The sequence below is a fragment of the Ochotona curzoniae genome, unplaced genomic scaffold (genome assembly GCF_017591425.1).
Source record: "Ochotona curzoniae isolate NIBS_2020 unplaced genomic scaffold, NIBS_Ocur_1.0 contig_883, whole genome shotgun sequence".
NCBI lineage: Eukaryota > Metazoa > Chordata > Mammalia > Lagomorpha > Ochotonidae > Ochotona > Ochotona curzoniae.
Window position 1 is genome coordinate 35,601,526 of NW_024466599.1, and position 16,365 is coordinate 35,617,890.

General features: G+C 56.8%; 1 protein-coding gene across 14 annotated transcripts in view; it reads right to left on the bottom strand.

The window, feature by feature from the left end:
- DYSF (dysferlin) overlaps nt 1–16,365 on the bottom strand; it is a 175,226-nt gene that overhangs the window by 85,879 nt on the left and 72,982 nt on the right. For all 14 annotated transcript variants that reach the window (XM_040994027.1, XM_040994023.1, XM_040994025.1 and 11 more), the window contains 12 exons: nt 15,837–15,952; nt 15,357–15,470; nt 13,872–14,049; nt 13,261–13,385; nt 11,417–11,520; nt 7,271–7,463; nt 5,235–5,390; nt 2,043–2,174; nt 1,790–1,956; nt 923–1,037; nt 595–700; nt 287–429 (listed from right to left, as the gene is read on the bottom strand). In XM_040994027.1, the coding sequence (XP_040849961.1) occupies nt 287–429; nt 595–700; nt 923–1,037; nt 1,790–1,956; nt 2,043–2,174; nt 5,235–5,390; nt 7,271–7,463; nt 11,417–11,520; nt 13,261–13,385; nt 13,872–14,049; nt 15,357–15,470; nt 15,837–15,952 (1,649 nt within the window). The remainder of the gene's footprint in view (nt 1–286; nt 430–594; nt 701–922; nt 1,038–1,789; nt 1,957–2,042; nt 2,175–5,234; nt 5,391–7,270; nt 7,464–11,416; nt 11,521–13,260; nt 13,386–13,871; nt 14,050–15,356; nt 15,471–15,836; nt 15,953–16,365) is intronic.

Consider the following 16,365-nt stretch of genomic DNA (forward strand, 5'->3'; position numbering starts at 1 on the left):
ACTCCTGAGAGAGTCCTTAAAGCCACATCTCAAACTTTGCTGCTAGGAAAGCAGGCTTCAGTCACACCCAAGTGGGCCTTTGCACCTTCTGAGTCTGTGGGTAGCACACTCGAGAAGACTTGGGCTGCCAACTGCGCTCTGTGCATATGTGAACTGGGTGTGTTCCATGCAAGCATATGGAACCATCTCAAGTGACTCTTGGGTACCTGTACATGACACGTGCACATCTGAGTGTGTCTGCACCTGCACCCAGTGGTGGCCTCCCTCCCACCACCTGCTGGCTCACCCTCTTCAGGGCTTCCATCTGGCTGAGGTCCCTCCTGCGCAGGCGCACCCAGCGCCGTCGGCGGTGCGTGTAGTACATCTTCTCAGCAGGCACCCAGTGCCTGGGCTTTCGATCCGGGGGCATGGCAATGCTGTACTCCCAGCCTGGGTGGAACAGCACCTGTCACTCACTGCCTGGCAGTGTGTCCTACCCTCCCCTGAGGGCCAGAGTCTCTGAGATCTAATCTGTAGCAGGAAGGGCTCCAGAGGAAGCACCCTCCAGGGGCCCTGACCCTCAGCTGCCCCCACCCATGGGGCAGGGCTGCCTACCTTGTTCATCAACGGCCCGGTTGAGGTCAGTGGACCACTCTTCGTCTTCCCACTTCCAGCCCAGAGGGCATTCAATGTCATCCTTGGGCAGTACCTTCTCCCCATTCTAGGAGGCAAACAGGATGGGTGAATGTAAACAGACAGACATAGCTTAGAGCAGAGGCAGAAGAGCAGCCCAGGCAAAAGGCAGAGCCACTGGGGACACATGTGATCCTGTGTCCACACATCCTGCTCCCGCTGGCTCCCACAGTGGTCCTCTGTGAATTAAAGCCAGCTCAAGGAGGGAGGACCAAACATCCAGGACCCCTGCCCCTAAGCACTGCTTTACCACATCGGTGTAGTTGTCACTCATGTAGATCCACTGGCCTCCGGGCAGCCGTGTCTGGTTCTCAAACACCTCCTCCACGAAGCTCAGGTGGCCAGCATCAGCGTCATGGAGCAGGCTGTGGGTGCAGGGCCACTCAGCACCTCTGCAGAAGAGACCCCCACCCTGCCATCCCAACCTTTCTCCAGGATAGCACTTGGGCCTTGGCCAACCTGCACCTGTCAGCCTCACTGGGAGAGAGATGGAGGGGAGAGTATAAGAAGAAGGGGCCAGACAACAAAAGGGAGAGCCAGGGACATCCAGGGCCGCAAGACCACATTGCCCAAAACAAACAGGGATGTAGACCAGGGACACTTAAAGCCAGTAAGGCAGCAGACAGTCAGGAGCTATAAGAACAGGAAATGCACGAGCTGCACATGCAGGACTGGAGTCCTCAGCTGAGTCAAATATTCTATGAACTGATTTTAATTAAAAAAATAAAAGTGGAGTGTCAAACAACAAAGAGGCAAGACAGCCATGCAGACAGAGAAGGGCCATGCTGATCTGAGAAAGGACAAAGAGAAAGAACCACTGGGAGGCACAGGTGAGCACCCCAGGAGGTGAGGACTCACACACACAATGCAGGTGAGGGGCTTGCTCAAGAGAGGGACTACACTAAACAGGTGCAAAGCTGAACAGAAGTGCTACAGTCACTAGGGCCCCTCCACAAAAGATTCCTGCCCCCATCCTGGGAAGACTCAACTGGAGCTCCCACAACCAGCCCCCCGGGGAAGCGAGTGCAGGGACCACAGCAATGCACAAAGCCGAGTCTGGGCAGAAGGGGTGGTGGTTGGCTTGACCTTCCCTGAGCTCCCCCTGTCCAGAACTCACGTCTTCTCCGGACACACGAACCAATCTCCGGCCCAGGCCCAGCCAGCAGAGGGACGGAAGCTGTCCTTGGGCAGCTTGATCTTGCCCGTCACGTCAGAAAACTTGGGGTAGGTGAGGCCCGTAGTGCCCCAGTTTCCAACCAGGGCCAGCTTGGTCTGGTTCTCATACTGGAGGGTGAGGAAGGAGAAGTTGTGAGTGGGATACGGTGGCTTGCAGCTCTGAGAGAGGCAGGGCCGAGGCAGCTGGCACTCACGGTTTCAGCAAAGACGGACAGTTTCCCTTCAGCGAATGGGTTGAACTCCTTCTCATCCACAGATAACCCAAACCAGAGCTTGACCCGAATCTGCACTGGCATCCGGGCTCCAGGCACCTTCTCCATCGGATACTGGGAACCAGAAAAGCAGAGAAACCCACAACACCCCACCCTCAGGATTAGGATGACCCAACTGGGGGTGGGACCCTGCAGCCCATGCCCTCCCCCCGATCCCAGACAGGTGTGTACCCCATAGGAGAATGGGCTAGGGTCCCACGGAGGAAGAGTAATAACCTCCAACCTGCCAGGAGCCCTCCCCATCCCAGGAGCCCTCTGCAGAGAGAAGCCAGGCCCAGACAGGCTCCCTGCATCTCCCCTGTCCCCTTCTGTGCCTGAGAAGCTCTGTGCCGTGAACTCTCTGCAAATAGGGAAATGATTTATAACTGCCCCCATCCAACATGATAGCCACCAACCCTGGATGGCTGCTGCTCACTTGAAATGTGGTCAGTATGCCTGAGAAGCTTAATGTTGGGTTGTATTTCCCTTAAATTCACTAAGATAGCCACATATGGCTGCCATGCTGGACGGCAGCATTGGAGACTCCATCTCCGAAGGCGACCCAGTAGATGGAGACCTGCAAGGGGAAGAAATCCAAACCTCCCCGTTTATTTTCAGAATTCAGGGTGGGTGCTGGAGGTGCATAGCCCCAATGCCCTGAGCTTCCCAGAGCTTATCAGCAGGCTAACCACAACTCACTGCTCCTCTACTGCTTTTCATCCCTAAACCGTCAGAAGTACCGCCAGACTGGAATAACCACAACATCCCAGCATTTACAAAAAGAAAAAAGAAAGTATTCTCCACAATTACTTCATCATTTGGTTGAAACCAAAGGTCATCTATGGCCTGAAGAACAGGAATTCCTTGCTCTTAGAAAAATGCCTGGTCCCCTGCAGGAGGTGACACCCAGACCCCCCAGGCCTCCTGTACCCCAGCTCTGAGGAAGGTGTCCTCCAGGACAAGGAGACAAGAGTATGGAAAATAAGGACTTGGGTGGGCTCAGAAGAGCAGAGGAAGACCGAAGTAAGGGCTCTGGAACTTGGGGTGGGGGCATAGCTCCCCCAGAAGGAGAGCCTGGGGCAGGTGTGTATGGTTTGGGCAGGGGCGCTGGACATGCCAAAGCCACAGCCAGCTCACATCTCCCAGTGCCTCCTCATCTGGTTCATGCTTGGTGAAGCCCCTGATCCCACATGTCCCTGCCCCCCCTGCCCCCGGAAACTTCCCCACAGCTGTTGGTTTAAGCTGTCCTCTCCCGGGGCGGTTAGCTGTCTTCCCCACTGCAAACCACCAGCCCCACGGATAGGGCAGGAATGCCTGACACCCCCCCACCCCTGACTTCCCCCAGCCTCCCCAGCTCTCTCTCCTGCCCTCCCCAAGACCGGGCCAGCCTGCTGCACCCAAAATAGCAACAGCAAATAAAGAAATGTCTAGTTTGGGGCTCCTCTGCTCTCTGCCGGTGCTCATTTTTTCCAACTTTGGTTTAAGTTAAGAAACACCAATGTTTTCTTGGTCTCCACTCACTGCCAACATTTTTGTAGCGCTTGCTCAGGAGCTACTGGCGGGCTCATAAACTCAGTGGGGAAGACTTCGAGAAACAATTCTAGGTCTTTTTATTTTTTCTTTGCAATCAGGGACATTTTTTAGTTTGCATTTCCCTGAGGCCAAGGGGCCAAAAGGTCAGAGCTGGAGCCCACCCTGTAACGGCAAGCAAGCCGTCAGGTGCACACAGTGGCTGGCGCCAGGCATGTGAGGCCACTCCTTTTTTCTGCCAGATGAAAAACTGGCTTAGCAGGGAGGTTCCCAGAGACTGGGGTCAACCACAAGGAGAATGTGCCCAAGGCAGAGTGGGCAGCCCATCCTCCACCCCCCAACATACACACACACACACACACACACACAGACACACACACACCCCTACCTGATCCTCTCCTCTGGATAAGATCAGACTCTCCCCTGGGGTACCAGTGCCCATTCTAGGCTTCAGCAGTTGCCTGATCACCATGCGTACGAGCAAACATACTCCCCAAAGGAAAAGGGGAAGAGAAACTAACATGCATAGATCCCCAACTCCAGCAAGACCAATCACCTGTGCTGTCTAGTGGAACCTCAAAATCTGTGACGCAAGCAGTCTGACCCTCCTTTCACAGGTGAGCAGAGAGAAAGCAGTTCAGAGAGGCAGGCCACCTGCCCAAGGACACACAGAGTTCCAGCCAGCCCTGGAAACCTGTCCACACACAGTGAGGCTTCCTCTCTACCCAGCTCAAGGGGTGATCGGGTTCACTGGCCAGTATATGAATGGGTCAACCAGCAGCCACTCAGAGATGAGAAGAGGTAAGGAAGCAAGAAGAGACACGGAAAGGGATATGTGGAAAACAAAGTGGTTTTGGAAGTTGAGCTGTGCCAGGTTGGGCTGGGCTGGGCTGGGCAGGGCAATGGGTGCCTTGGATGTGAGCATTTGGAGTGAACAGAGGGGGTGAGGGGTGGGCCTGTTTCCCAGGGCCAGCCCCTGTACATACTCCAGGCAAGGTAGCCCCAAATATTGCCCCTCGGAGGTGCTGCCCTGGGGTGGGAGGGCTGTGCAGCTGCAGCTCAGGGAGGGTTCCCCACACTGATTCTGAGCACCACGCTCCAGCTCCCTCACAAAGCAGCCCTTCTCTGTGTCTCTGCAGGAGCCCAGAGGGCAGGCCTAGAGACTCCCACCCAGGCATCTGCTCACTTCCCCCACCACTCCATTCCCAAGGCTGTTCAGTTCCCTCAAGGAAGAGAGGGGAGGCTGAGGGGGAACAGGAACAGGTGACCCCAGGGGATACATCACTTACTCCTAGCCCATGATGGGTTCACTGATCCCAAGCCCCAGATGGCAGCCTTCCAAGCAGGGAGGTACCTGAGCCTGCAGCTGGAGCTGAGAAACCCAGCCTGGGTGCAGAAGTCCACGCCATAGCGGCCAGAAGCTAGGGCTCAGGGCGGGGGTAGCAGAAGTACCCAAAAAAGCAAGCACAGCCTTGAGAATCAGCCTTATCCCGGCCTCACCCTCAACCTCTTCCATGTCCAGAATAGGAGCAGGAATCAGAAGCACCAGGAGAAAGGCCCCACCTGGAGAAGACCAGATCGGAACTCAGAGACAGGAGAACTCACTTTGAGAAAGATGGTCTGCAGCTTGCCACAGTCCTTGCCACAGAAGCGGGCCCCCCGCCGGGAGAAGAGAACTTGGTGGGCCGGCACACGCTGGTAGGCCACACGCTTGTCTCCCTGCAGCATCCAGATGATGATGTCTGGCAGGCTGTTCTGGGGCTGCGGGGAACAGGTAGGGGACAGTCAGGGCATAAGCATTGGTACACCCAGACCCATGACAACCCTGGGTCCACATCCCATAGCCACTGTGTGAGCTGACCTCCAACTCAGTGGCCACAGGGCCTCCACTCCCCCAGCAGCCACCTATACACTGCCCACCTTGGTCTCACTTTGGCTGACTGGGCTGTCTTCCGTGGCTATGAGCCCCCAGAGAGCAGGGCACCATGCTACCCCTGGTACCCACAGGAACACAGAAACCCACTGAAAATTCCCCTTGCGTCTGCTAAGAGATGCTCCTGCTGGGTGTCCCCAAGGGGTCCATACACGTCCATTAGAGGTTAGGGTTAGGTCAGGGACATGATCTTGCCCTTCAGTCAGCAGTCTCCTTCCTCAGCCTTGAGCAAGGCCCCACATGCACCAAAGGCATTCCCACCCTCTCACCCCTCTACCCTTCTAACAGCAAGACTCCAGCCCCAAGCAATCAATGGTCTCTGAAACAGGGTCCAGCCCTGTAAGGCTGCTGAGCCCACGGGGCCTCGGGCAGTGAATGACACCGGCTCCCTCTGATTCAAGGGATAGCGAGCCAAGAGTGCCTAGGGCCCAGGGACCCCGTTGGGCAATATTCCCAAAGCAGGCATGTCACAGGCAAGGTAGCCCCAAATATTGCCCCTCGGAGGTGCTGCCCTGGGGTGGGAGCAGTTTCCCTTGATTTCCCTTGATTTCTCCAGAGAGCCTAGGCAGCAGGCCAGCCACTTCTACCTGACATGTGAGGAAAGCCAACAGAGAAGTAAGGACTCAGAATGTATGTTCCTGACGGCTGACAGCACATGGCTGTTATGCCATGACCCCAGAAGCCACAGTGCCAGTTTCTTGCAACTTGGAAATGCAAGTTTTCAGCCTTCCCGGGGCCCCTGGAGTCAGCACCTCTGGAGGCACTCTCTTCCCTGCTCCCATCAACCCCTGGGGAATTCTGATGCATACACATTGAAGGAAAGGGTTTCTAGTCTGCACTTGGCCTGAATCACTGGCAGGTACATTGTGGTTTGTGCTTAGATCTCAAGGGCCGTCCTAATAAGATCCTGAGGTGACCAGTGGCCACCTGAGGGGCTGGTCAGTTCTGAACAACACAGCAGTCCCCAGGGAACTGGCCTTGTGTCAGCAGGTCCTGCCCTGGGAGACACTCAGGGACCCTCACTCGCCCCAGGCAGCATTTCCACCTGCTCTTCCATATGTCCCCCTCCCCGTGCCATTCCCCCATACTGCTTCCAGGGAGACCCTTTCCTTACCACCCCACCTCCTTCCTGGGGGGTCCCCACATGGCTCTGGGGGGATAATAGCTGTGTCTGCTCATGATCTGGGAGTAAACCTTGACTCCTCTTTCTGGACCCTTCATTCCCACGGGCTGCCTGCTCACCAGGAGTTGTGTGGGTACTTCTGACCTCTCCAACGTTGGGTAGGGGTATGAAGGCAAGAGAAAGGGCACCCCCAAAGACACACTGAAGCCAACTCTCTCTGGCAAGGTCCAGCTCAGTATAAGAGTGCTGGAGACACATTGCCCAAGAGAGGCAGGCTTGAGGTCAAGTCCAATAGGCATAGGCTGGCAGAACAAGGTCCCTGGAAAGCAGCCTGTACCACCAGACCTACTGCCAGTATGGTCCTAGCTGAGTCTCTGACATACTTTGGGAAGCAAAGAGAATTTATTAAACACCTACATGCTGTCCCCTGTGACACCCCATGCCTGCTGTATATGGGGTCTCTGAGACTCAAGAAAGGTAAGCCACCTGCCTAAGGCCACTCAGCACTGGCCCAGACCAACCCTGAGTTCCTCCCCATTCTGGGAGTCCAGGCAGAGGGAGGCAGGTACCCCACAGAGTTAGTACCTCCTCAGCCAGGGCACGGAGACGCAGCAGCCAGTCCTCTGCCTGCTCCAGGACAGCGGGGAGCCCACCATGGCTGAGCTTCAGAGCCAGGGCGGCCTCTGTGATCTGGCTCAGGTGACGACTACGCAGCTGGTACAGGTAGTGGTCCAGTTGGGTGGCAGAGGGTGTCTCACGGGCGTTGTGCAGAGGCTGACTGCAAGGACAGATGCGATTGCACTGATGTTCCTGGGCCCAGGCACACGCGCACGCGCACACACACACACATATGCACATGTGTGTGTGTGCACAGACTCACAGCAGGCTCCAGGCCCTAGGTCCACCTGCCAGGCGCCTACCCCAACCTGATCTACTTTCACAGTCCTCACTACCCTGCCCAAACACACACTTCCCACTCTGAAGGCCCCCTGCCCTTTACCCTTGGCAATCTGTTTGGAACTCACAAGGACAGTGGGGAGGCTGCCAACCAGCCAGAATACAGATGTGTCCTCCAGGGGCAATCCTACATCACCTTCCCAGACCCCCTCTGACCCAGAACAGCCCCTGGGGAGAAGAGGGGGTTCCCCCACCATCCCAGACGCAGCCCTGAGCCCAGAGTGAGGGGTCCTTTGGGAGGCAAAGCTCCTGACCACCTCCCTGCCTCCTGCCGGGGTTCCTCCTGGCCAATGGGCCCCTCTGGGGTGAGTGAGAACACCAGGGTTGCAGCAGGGAATGGGAGCCTCCGTGCTGTCCCCTCACTAGGCCAGGCCCCCTCCTGACCACTGCCGATCACAGGTGGGGGCCACTCCGCCCCCACCACACACCCCCCAACCAACTGGCCAGAGGAACCTTCGACTCCCCAACAGGACATTAGTCAAACCCGCCGCCTCCGCTCCCACTGCTCGCCCCTTCCCTCTCCCCTCCCCGCAGCGTCTCGACTCCCGGCTCCCGGCTGATTTATTTTTCTGCCAATTTCCCCGAGCTATGCAGAACCAATTACCGGCCGAGCGCAGCGGCACCGCCGCGCCAGATCCACCACTCTGGCAGGCCCTCGGCGCACTGCATTTTTCCTGTTATTTTTTTTAATTGAATTTTTAGGGTGGGGGGAGCGGCAGGCAAACTCCATCTCGGAGAAACTTAAGCCCTGGGGCCTGTCTCAGGTCACGTACTGCACACCCTGTAGTAATATAATATTTACTGCCAAGGGTGCCGCGGATGGGGCTGCCCGGGGCTGAGAATGGTGGAGGCTCAGGGGCACGCTCCGGGTGGAGGCCCCCCCACCCCCCCCCCGCCTCCGGCGCTGGGGCTTGCCTGGACCTGAGGAGGGTTGAGGGGCCAGCACAGCCCGCCTCTGCGGTGACTTAGAGAGCCCAAGACAGCAGGTACAAAAGGCAGGCTGATGACGCTGCACCCTGCAGTGCTCCTAACTTGGAGATCAGGGGTGGGTGCAGGGCAGGGTGCAGGGCAGGGCTCAGCGCAGGCTCATCCAACTGTGCACAGTCACTGCCTGCCCTGCCAGACCCAGAAGGGTGCCTGTATCAGGGCTGGCCACCAGGAGGGGCCAGCGTCCAACCTGAAAGGTAACTGGTCCCTTGTCACTGCTCCCCCAGGTTCCCTCTGGGCCTGGACTGGCTCTCACATACCCAGGTGGTGCCTGAAATCCCCTTAGCTCACAGCCATGTGTGCATCCTACACAAGAAGGCACTCTACTTCCTGAAGCCCAAGCACCTGGGACCTGGGATACCCAGCCAACCCACCCCTTCCAGGAGGATGACGCAAGGAGGCAGGCAGGGCAGAGGCATTTCCTGCCAAATCCTGCCAGAACAGAGAGGATAGCCCAGGTCCAGAGGTCCCGCCCCTCCATCTCCTCCCTAGCTCTAGGTTTCCAGCACCTTGGACATGCCAAGGGTCCTCCCCACCTATGAGTCACCAGTAAGGCTACGACCCATCCACCACTCCGAGGGGTAGTGCCATTGGGGCGCCAAGAGCTAATTTGCACGCAGGGCCTAGGGGACACAGAAATGCCCACCCACCTCAGTTGTGTCCCCCCAGCCTGACTCTGGCCTCACACCCACACCCTGGACACCTACCCTGTCCTGAACCCCTCAGCCACCTCCAACTGTTGTTGATGCCTCAGAGATGGCCAGAGCTAAGAGACGACCACCCAGTCTCCCTCTGTGCCTCAGTTTCTCCCATCTGTCAAGTGGAAGATCATCATTTTGGTCAGTGCACACCTGTGCAGCACCTCACATGGGAGACGGCTGTCATCGCAATGCTCCTGGAAGAGCCCACACTGACCTCTGTGCCGCATGGCTCCTCTTCTTCCTGGCGTCCCTGCCTTAGTCACACCTTTGTCACAACTCAGCTGCAGAGCTGCCCTTCTGCACCCACTTGTCACCCCACCAGCAGGTCGCCCCTCACACTGCAGCCAGAACAGGCAGTTGAACCCTGGTGGATCCCGTTACCCTTCTGTCTCCCAGAACTGACCTCTTCTTAGCAGACCCCTAAAGCCAGCCCTGAGTAAGGCATCAGCTTTCCTGTTCCCCACCCCGAGTCCTAGGGCAGCAGGTGGTCAGTTTCCTCTTCAAAGGCCAGCCCTCACACTTCCATCCAAGACCTCACCAAGCATTTCTCCTCCAGGAAACCCCAAAGGTGGATTTGTTGGACTTTAGTGCACCTGCTCTGAGCTCTACAGCCCCAGCAGCTGTTCCTCCATTAGCTCACTTTGGTGTCCTCACCCCCAGGGGACTGAAGAAACACCCTTGTCAGGATGCTCTAGGTTCTTGGCCCTAAGCCTGCCAGGTTCTAGGAAGGTTGGGGGATAAATGAATAAATGAATGAGTGACCCATCTAGAATTCCATCCCTGGGGGAAGAAGACATTTATTTGGGGGTAGGATTTTTTTAAAGACATTTAAAAGGCAAAATGCTACACCAAGGGAGGGAGGAAAAGAGAGAGTTCTCTCTTGCATCCATTAGTTTCCTCCCCAGATGGCTGCCAGGAGCCCAGAACTCCATCCAGATCGCCCACAGGGGTACAAGGGCCTGAGCACTCTGGACCATCTCACACTGCTCTCCCAGGTGTGTTAGCAGGGAGCGATCAGAACTGGAGCAACCAGGGCTCAAACAGGTGTTCCTGTGGGAAGCCATCATTACAGGCATAACCAACGGGGGTCACAACACCAGCCCCAGGATCAGATTTTGAGAGATATGCACTTCCTCACTGGGGTACTAAGGACTTGAAGGGGCTGCTGCAAGAGGTGACTCTCATTTCTTAGCATGAAGGCCCCTCTGAGATCCTTTCCAAGAAAGAGGGTGGGGTGGTGAGATACGGAGGGACCACAGAACACATTGTCATACACTCACACTTAACCCCAACTGCTCAGAAGCGCCATTACTCCTCATGAAGTCCATCTGACAGCTGAGAGGTCTGGAGAAGCGAAGCTGCCCAAGGCCATAGAGCCACAAAGCCAGTTATAGGGACAAGTATTTCAATCAATCTCCTGACAGTTTTTCTTCCCAACAATTGGACTGACCAGTTATCAAGTCCTTCCTAATCTTGGGCCATGCACTTGTTTCTATCATAAAGGAGTCATTCCTCAGACAGCCTGAAATTCCAGGCACCCCAGTATCAGAGGGGGATACGCAGAGACACGCCCCTTCCATAGGGCCACTGTTCCTTCCATTCTGCAGCACCCCATGCTCTCACGTCCTGAAGCTCACAACTAGCTGTGTCAAGAGAAAGCTAACCAGAAACCATGGGCCCACTGCAGCCCTAGGGAAGAGCACTGTGGCGTGTGTGCGCGCACACACACACACACACACACACACACACACACACACACACACACACACACTCAGGCCAACTTCTCCTGGAGATTCCATCAGGGAAATAAGAGGTCGGGGATCAGAGACACAATGCTCTCCATTCAGGTAAGCTGGGCCGCCCCAGGCCCACAGCTGCCGCTGCTGCAGGGAGATTTATGACCTGCTCTAAATGTCACCTTTTCAACTCCCCGCATTGGCTCCTCCACCTTTGCACTCAGCATGGGCTGGACTGCTGGCCAAGCGTGGCTGGGAGACATGCCCTGCTCACTGCCACACACGAACACTCCCAGGGAAATGGGCCTCACCCTGCCAGCTAGCAGAGGAGGGCGCCAGGTACCCCCTACCTGCAGTCTGCAATGAGCTCATCCATCAGCCGAGCCCCCAGGGTGTCTGCGTCCTCCAAGCACTGCGCCTTCAGGGCCAGGTGGACCTGCGCCAGACCAGCTTCCTGTGGAATGGGCAGGCCAAGGTCAGAAAGCCATCAGGGTGCAGGACACCAAGACCAGATGCAAGCTCCTGGTCCTGTCACCATTCAGTCCCTGAACCAAAAGGGAGTGACCACTTAAAGCAGAGAAGGCAGTGCCCAGGCCCAGCTAGTCAAGATCTGCTCTGGCTCAAGAACATTCTGGGGGTCCCCACACTCAAATGCCTCCAGATCCCCAGGCCAGGACCGATGACCTCACAGGTGGTCTCCAACAGTTCAGATACTGCCTGCAGACTGGGACAGAATCAGCATGCATCCCCCTCGTCACCCACCACCTTCAAGCCAGGTCTTATACCCCAAAGCTGAGTGGCCCACTTTAAGGCTGTTCCAGTTCCATGCCTGGAATCCTCTCTCTCCAGAGGCTGCCACCCAACTGGGCTCAGAGCAAGCTGGCCTTCCTGGAGAGGAGAGGCTATGAGAGAATCTACCTCCAAGCACAGCAAGTTTCTGCCCCAAACCTTCCCAGCCTGCAGCAGCTGGTCCCCACTCTAAGCTCTTTGCCACCCCTCTCTCCCTGTGGTCTGAAGCCCTGAGCTGGGAAGTGAATCTGTCCATAGGTCCCCCGTGCACCTCTCCACCATGTCCCCCACACCAAGCCTTCCTGAGCACAGGAGGTACTCCAGGTTCACTGCACCAGTCTAGCACAGAGCCTGGAAAGCCAGCCACTGCTCTCCGGCATCCAGGGGGTCTGGGATGTGGCTGTAAGATGACAGCTGATCCAGACTCATTCCAAAGTCACTCCATCTCTTATTTGCTGGCCTCTTCCCTCCTCCTCCAGAGTTGCTAGCTTCAAAGAAAATATGACCCACCAGGTCCCCCCTACCCTTGGCCTGGTCTGGGCCCCTGCACTGATCCAATTCTTCCTCCCTCATCTCCCACTTCTCTAGGTGCTTGTCTCCTCACCCACCTGCTCCCAGGCCCCTCCACCAGCTCCTCTCTTGTTCCAAAAGCAGCTGCACCTGCCTCCTCCATCTTCCCACAGACTACGCCCTCATGGCTAGCCTCCCTCCAGCCCATCACCTTTCCCTCCTTCCTTCTCCCCTCCCTCAACTTCTCCACCTTTGTGATTCTCCAGGACTCTGGCCTACCTCACAGCAACTGCAAGTAACCTCTGCAAGGCCCCTTCCTCGCCTCCCAACCAGAACTCGCTACCCGCCCTCCTGTTCTCTGCTCTTCTCCCACAACTGCCCTGTCCTAAACCACCAGGGTCACTCCCCACAGCATTCCTCCTCCTTGCAGCCCACAGCTTCCACCCAAGCTCACCTCCTTGCCAGGGCACCCACCTGAGCAGCTCAGCTGAATTCCTGCCTCCCATCTTGCCCAATGGGATATGACCCAGCAGAGTCCTCCTCTCCCCGCTCCCCACAGGGGTCTCCAGAACCTAGGCTTGGAAAGCCCTGTGTGAGAGGAGTGGGAAGACTATGCCCAGGGCAGCCTCTGACCTACAGCTAAAATTTCCAACACCAGCCCGTATACATGCTTGTGCGGTGAGAGCCCAGGAGCAGCTGAGGGGTGAGAGAGCTTGGCCAGCTGAAACCCTCATCCCTAGTTTAGTGACAATTTCTCCAAGCAATCCTTTTATCAAACTGGGGCTGTTCCCACCCTGCTCTTCTTGTCCAAACTGCAAGGCAAGACCACAGACCCCCAGGCCAAACAATCTGAAGACGTTGCCCATGCTTGAGGCCTGGGGAGGCTTCTGCTCACCAGCCGGTCAGCGATTCCAAGCAGGAGGTTCTGTGTCTCCACCCTGTGGCTGATGTCTTCCCAGTAGGAGGACAGTACCACCACCGGCTTCACGTTGCCCCAGGGCAGGTAGTAGTAGTGGCAACCTGGAAGGAAAAAAGGACATGAGGCCCCATGGGCAGGGGCAAGCGGATCACGGGAGCTCAGGTCTCCTCCTGGTTGTTCCAGGATGAGAAGCAGCCTGGAATGGCTAGCAAAAGACTGGGGTGGAATAGACAGGCACCTGCCCAATTCCCATCTGGGAAGTTCCCAACAACATGTACTCCCCAAATGAGGTGGGAGCTCTGGCTCCTGCTGGACACAGGAGTGTGCAGCCAGACCTGGGGATGCCAGCTCCACCCTCCCCCAAAAGCCCCAGGCCAAGCCCAGCAGAAGGCATCAGGGCAGTCACAGGTCAAAATCCACACCAACTACAGACAACAGCCATCTTGGGGAGAGTGGGGAAGGATCTAGGACTGGGTCCATGCCTCAGGGTCTGGGAATCCCCCCCCCCAAGAGCATAGCCTTCACTCCAGGGTCTCAGTGCTCCATAACCAACCCACCCCCTAAACAGTCATGGCCTCGGGCCTCACCATCGAAGACTGCCCGGCTGTACTGGGTGGTGGAGGCCAGTGGCAGACAGGTTGTATCAAACTTGTTCCCATAGTTGCCGATGCTGACTTCAAATTGGATGGCAGCGTCCACATCCTGCAGCATCGAGGCTGAGTAGAAGGCAGCAAACAGCGAGTACTTGCGCCTCCTCAGGTACTTCTGAGGGCAGAGGGGGCAGACCAGAGGTCACAGGCAGGAGCCAGGGAGAGAAGGTCAGAGGCCCTGCCTGAGATCGCCCATACCGAGATGGCGCCACTTGGACAGACAAGTGGCAGAAAGTCCAGCATGGAACCCCAGGCAGACGTGTGCTGCAGGAGCAAACACAATTAAGGCTGTGTATTCGGCCACTTCTCCCTGGGAAGTACTCATTCCTCCAGGCCAGGCTGCTCCCTCAACCAACCCAGCAGCCACAGCACCTGCATGCCAGTGGGCCATCAGAGGGCTGCAAGCTCCAACGCACAGCCTTGCACACAGCCACCCAAGTTCCCCCACTTCCCCTTGCAGTATGTACTAGCTGCCATTGCCCAGACCTGGGAAAAGGGAAGCCTGTGGCCCCCACAGGGCACAGGGCCAGGACTCGGGAGGGACCCAGTTGTGATATAGCAGAAGACCTCATGACACCCTCCATGGAGGAGAGAGAGAAGGAGAGTCAAGGTTGGGTATGAGCAGAACGTGAAGAACAGTGACTGCTGGCAGTGACTGAGTGCCTACTGTATACACACAGTCATTCACTTGGCTCTGACAATTTCAGGACGTAAGATTATGACTTTCCCTCTAAGAGAACACTTGTTGAGAACTTGCTGCACATACCTATTAACCCACTTCATCCTCATCCTCTTACGAGGCAGGTTTTTCATTACCCTCACTTGAGGAGAATGTCAGTAAGAAGTTAACTTACTGAGTGCTTACTCTATGCATATACGTGCTTACTTAGGTCTCCTCCTGGCCTGGTGTGGTCAGGGCCACCATCACCTCCTTGGACAGGGAAACAAATGCAACCAGGCATCAGGAGAGCAAGGGCACGTGGGATGAAACCTCTGGCACAAGCTCTGGCTCTGTCATCCACTGCTCCAACACTCTGGAGCCTCAGTTTGCTCATCTGTGAAGTGGGGATGACTCCCATGGCCACCACATGATCTGCAGGGGCATCCCCGGCCCAGCATCCAATGCATGGTAAGTGTTGACGCGGACACTGTCATTGCCAGCTGTGCTCACAGCACTGTTAGAACTTAAACAGCTACTCCTTTTGCCTCAAGCTCTAAGCTTCTGAAACACGGTCACTTCTCTTCTTCCAGCCTCTGGGCATCCCTCCCAGGGAGGCATGGCAAGTGGCAAAAACACACACTTGACATCCCAAATGCCCAAGGAAGCCAAAGGTGCGACTGACGCAGGGCTGAGCTAAGCCAATCACTGCATGGCATCATCCAATGGGGACCCAGCTCCCACCCCCAGGCCAGTTCTCTCACCTCCACCCGCAGAATGTCGTCAGCAGGGAGGTCCTCCACCTTTTGCTCACTGTGCTCCACCAACTTGGTCTCCAGGGAGAGCAGGAGGCGGCCTCGGTAAGCCACGCCTTCTCCCTGCCAGAGGAGGTCAGGTCAGCAGGAGCAGGGGAGGGAAGGGAACAGACACTGCTGACTCTGAGTTCACTGCTCTCCAGGGGGCCGGGAGATCCCCCACAACAATGCCACCATCTGCAGGTGAGCTCAGGGCAGACTCGAGCCCAGTGGAAGCCCAGGGCCTATGGGCATCTTTCAGGCCAGGAAAAGGGGAGGTCATGCTGGCCCCAAGGGAGAGGCAAGGTCAAGGGCAACTGAAGGATGCTCTGAGGGGTTGGCTGCCTGGCCTTGGGCCTGTACTAGCCTCATCAAGTCCTGGATCATAAGCCAGGCTGGAAGGACCCTGCATGCAGGTCCCGGGCCACCTGGCATCCCACCCCGACTCACCTTGCTGGTGTTGAGCTCCGCATAGGGGTCCGGAAATCCTGTGAACTCCCTGGGGCTGCCGTAGAGGTTGACATAGCAGGGCCCAAAAGTGGGCAGAAACCCCAGATGGTCATCCACTGGGAGACAAACACAGCAATCAGAGGGGTGGGCCCAGGACACTGGCTAGTGCTCAGCCCTGCCACTGTCACATCTGAGTCCCGCCCAGACACCTGCTCCCACCACTTGCGCCAGAGGCAGCCCTCATAAGCGTACACAGAGCCGTGACATCCACAAGCATCCTCATGCTCTCCCCTGGGGCTCCTTACCCAGAGACAGGAAGGCATCATTACTGAGACTCAGAAATGCGAGCAGACACACAGCTACAAACATGTACATGCAGCCAGGAGCGAAGCTGTGGGGCTTGGGCCCCCATGGTCCCACAACCCTCTCCATCCTCACTTCCTCAGCACCCATGCCCTACCCCTAGCAGGGCTCCATGCTCAGGAACCAGAGAATTCACCTTCCAGGGTAACACCAAAGGGGCCTAGAT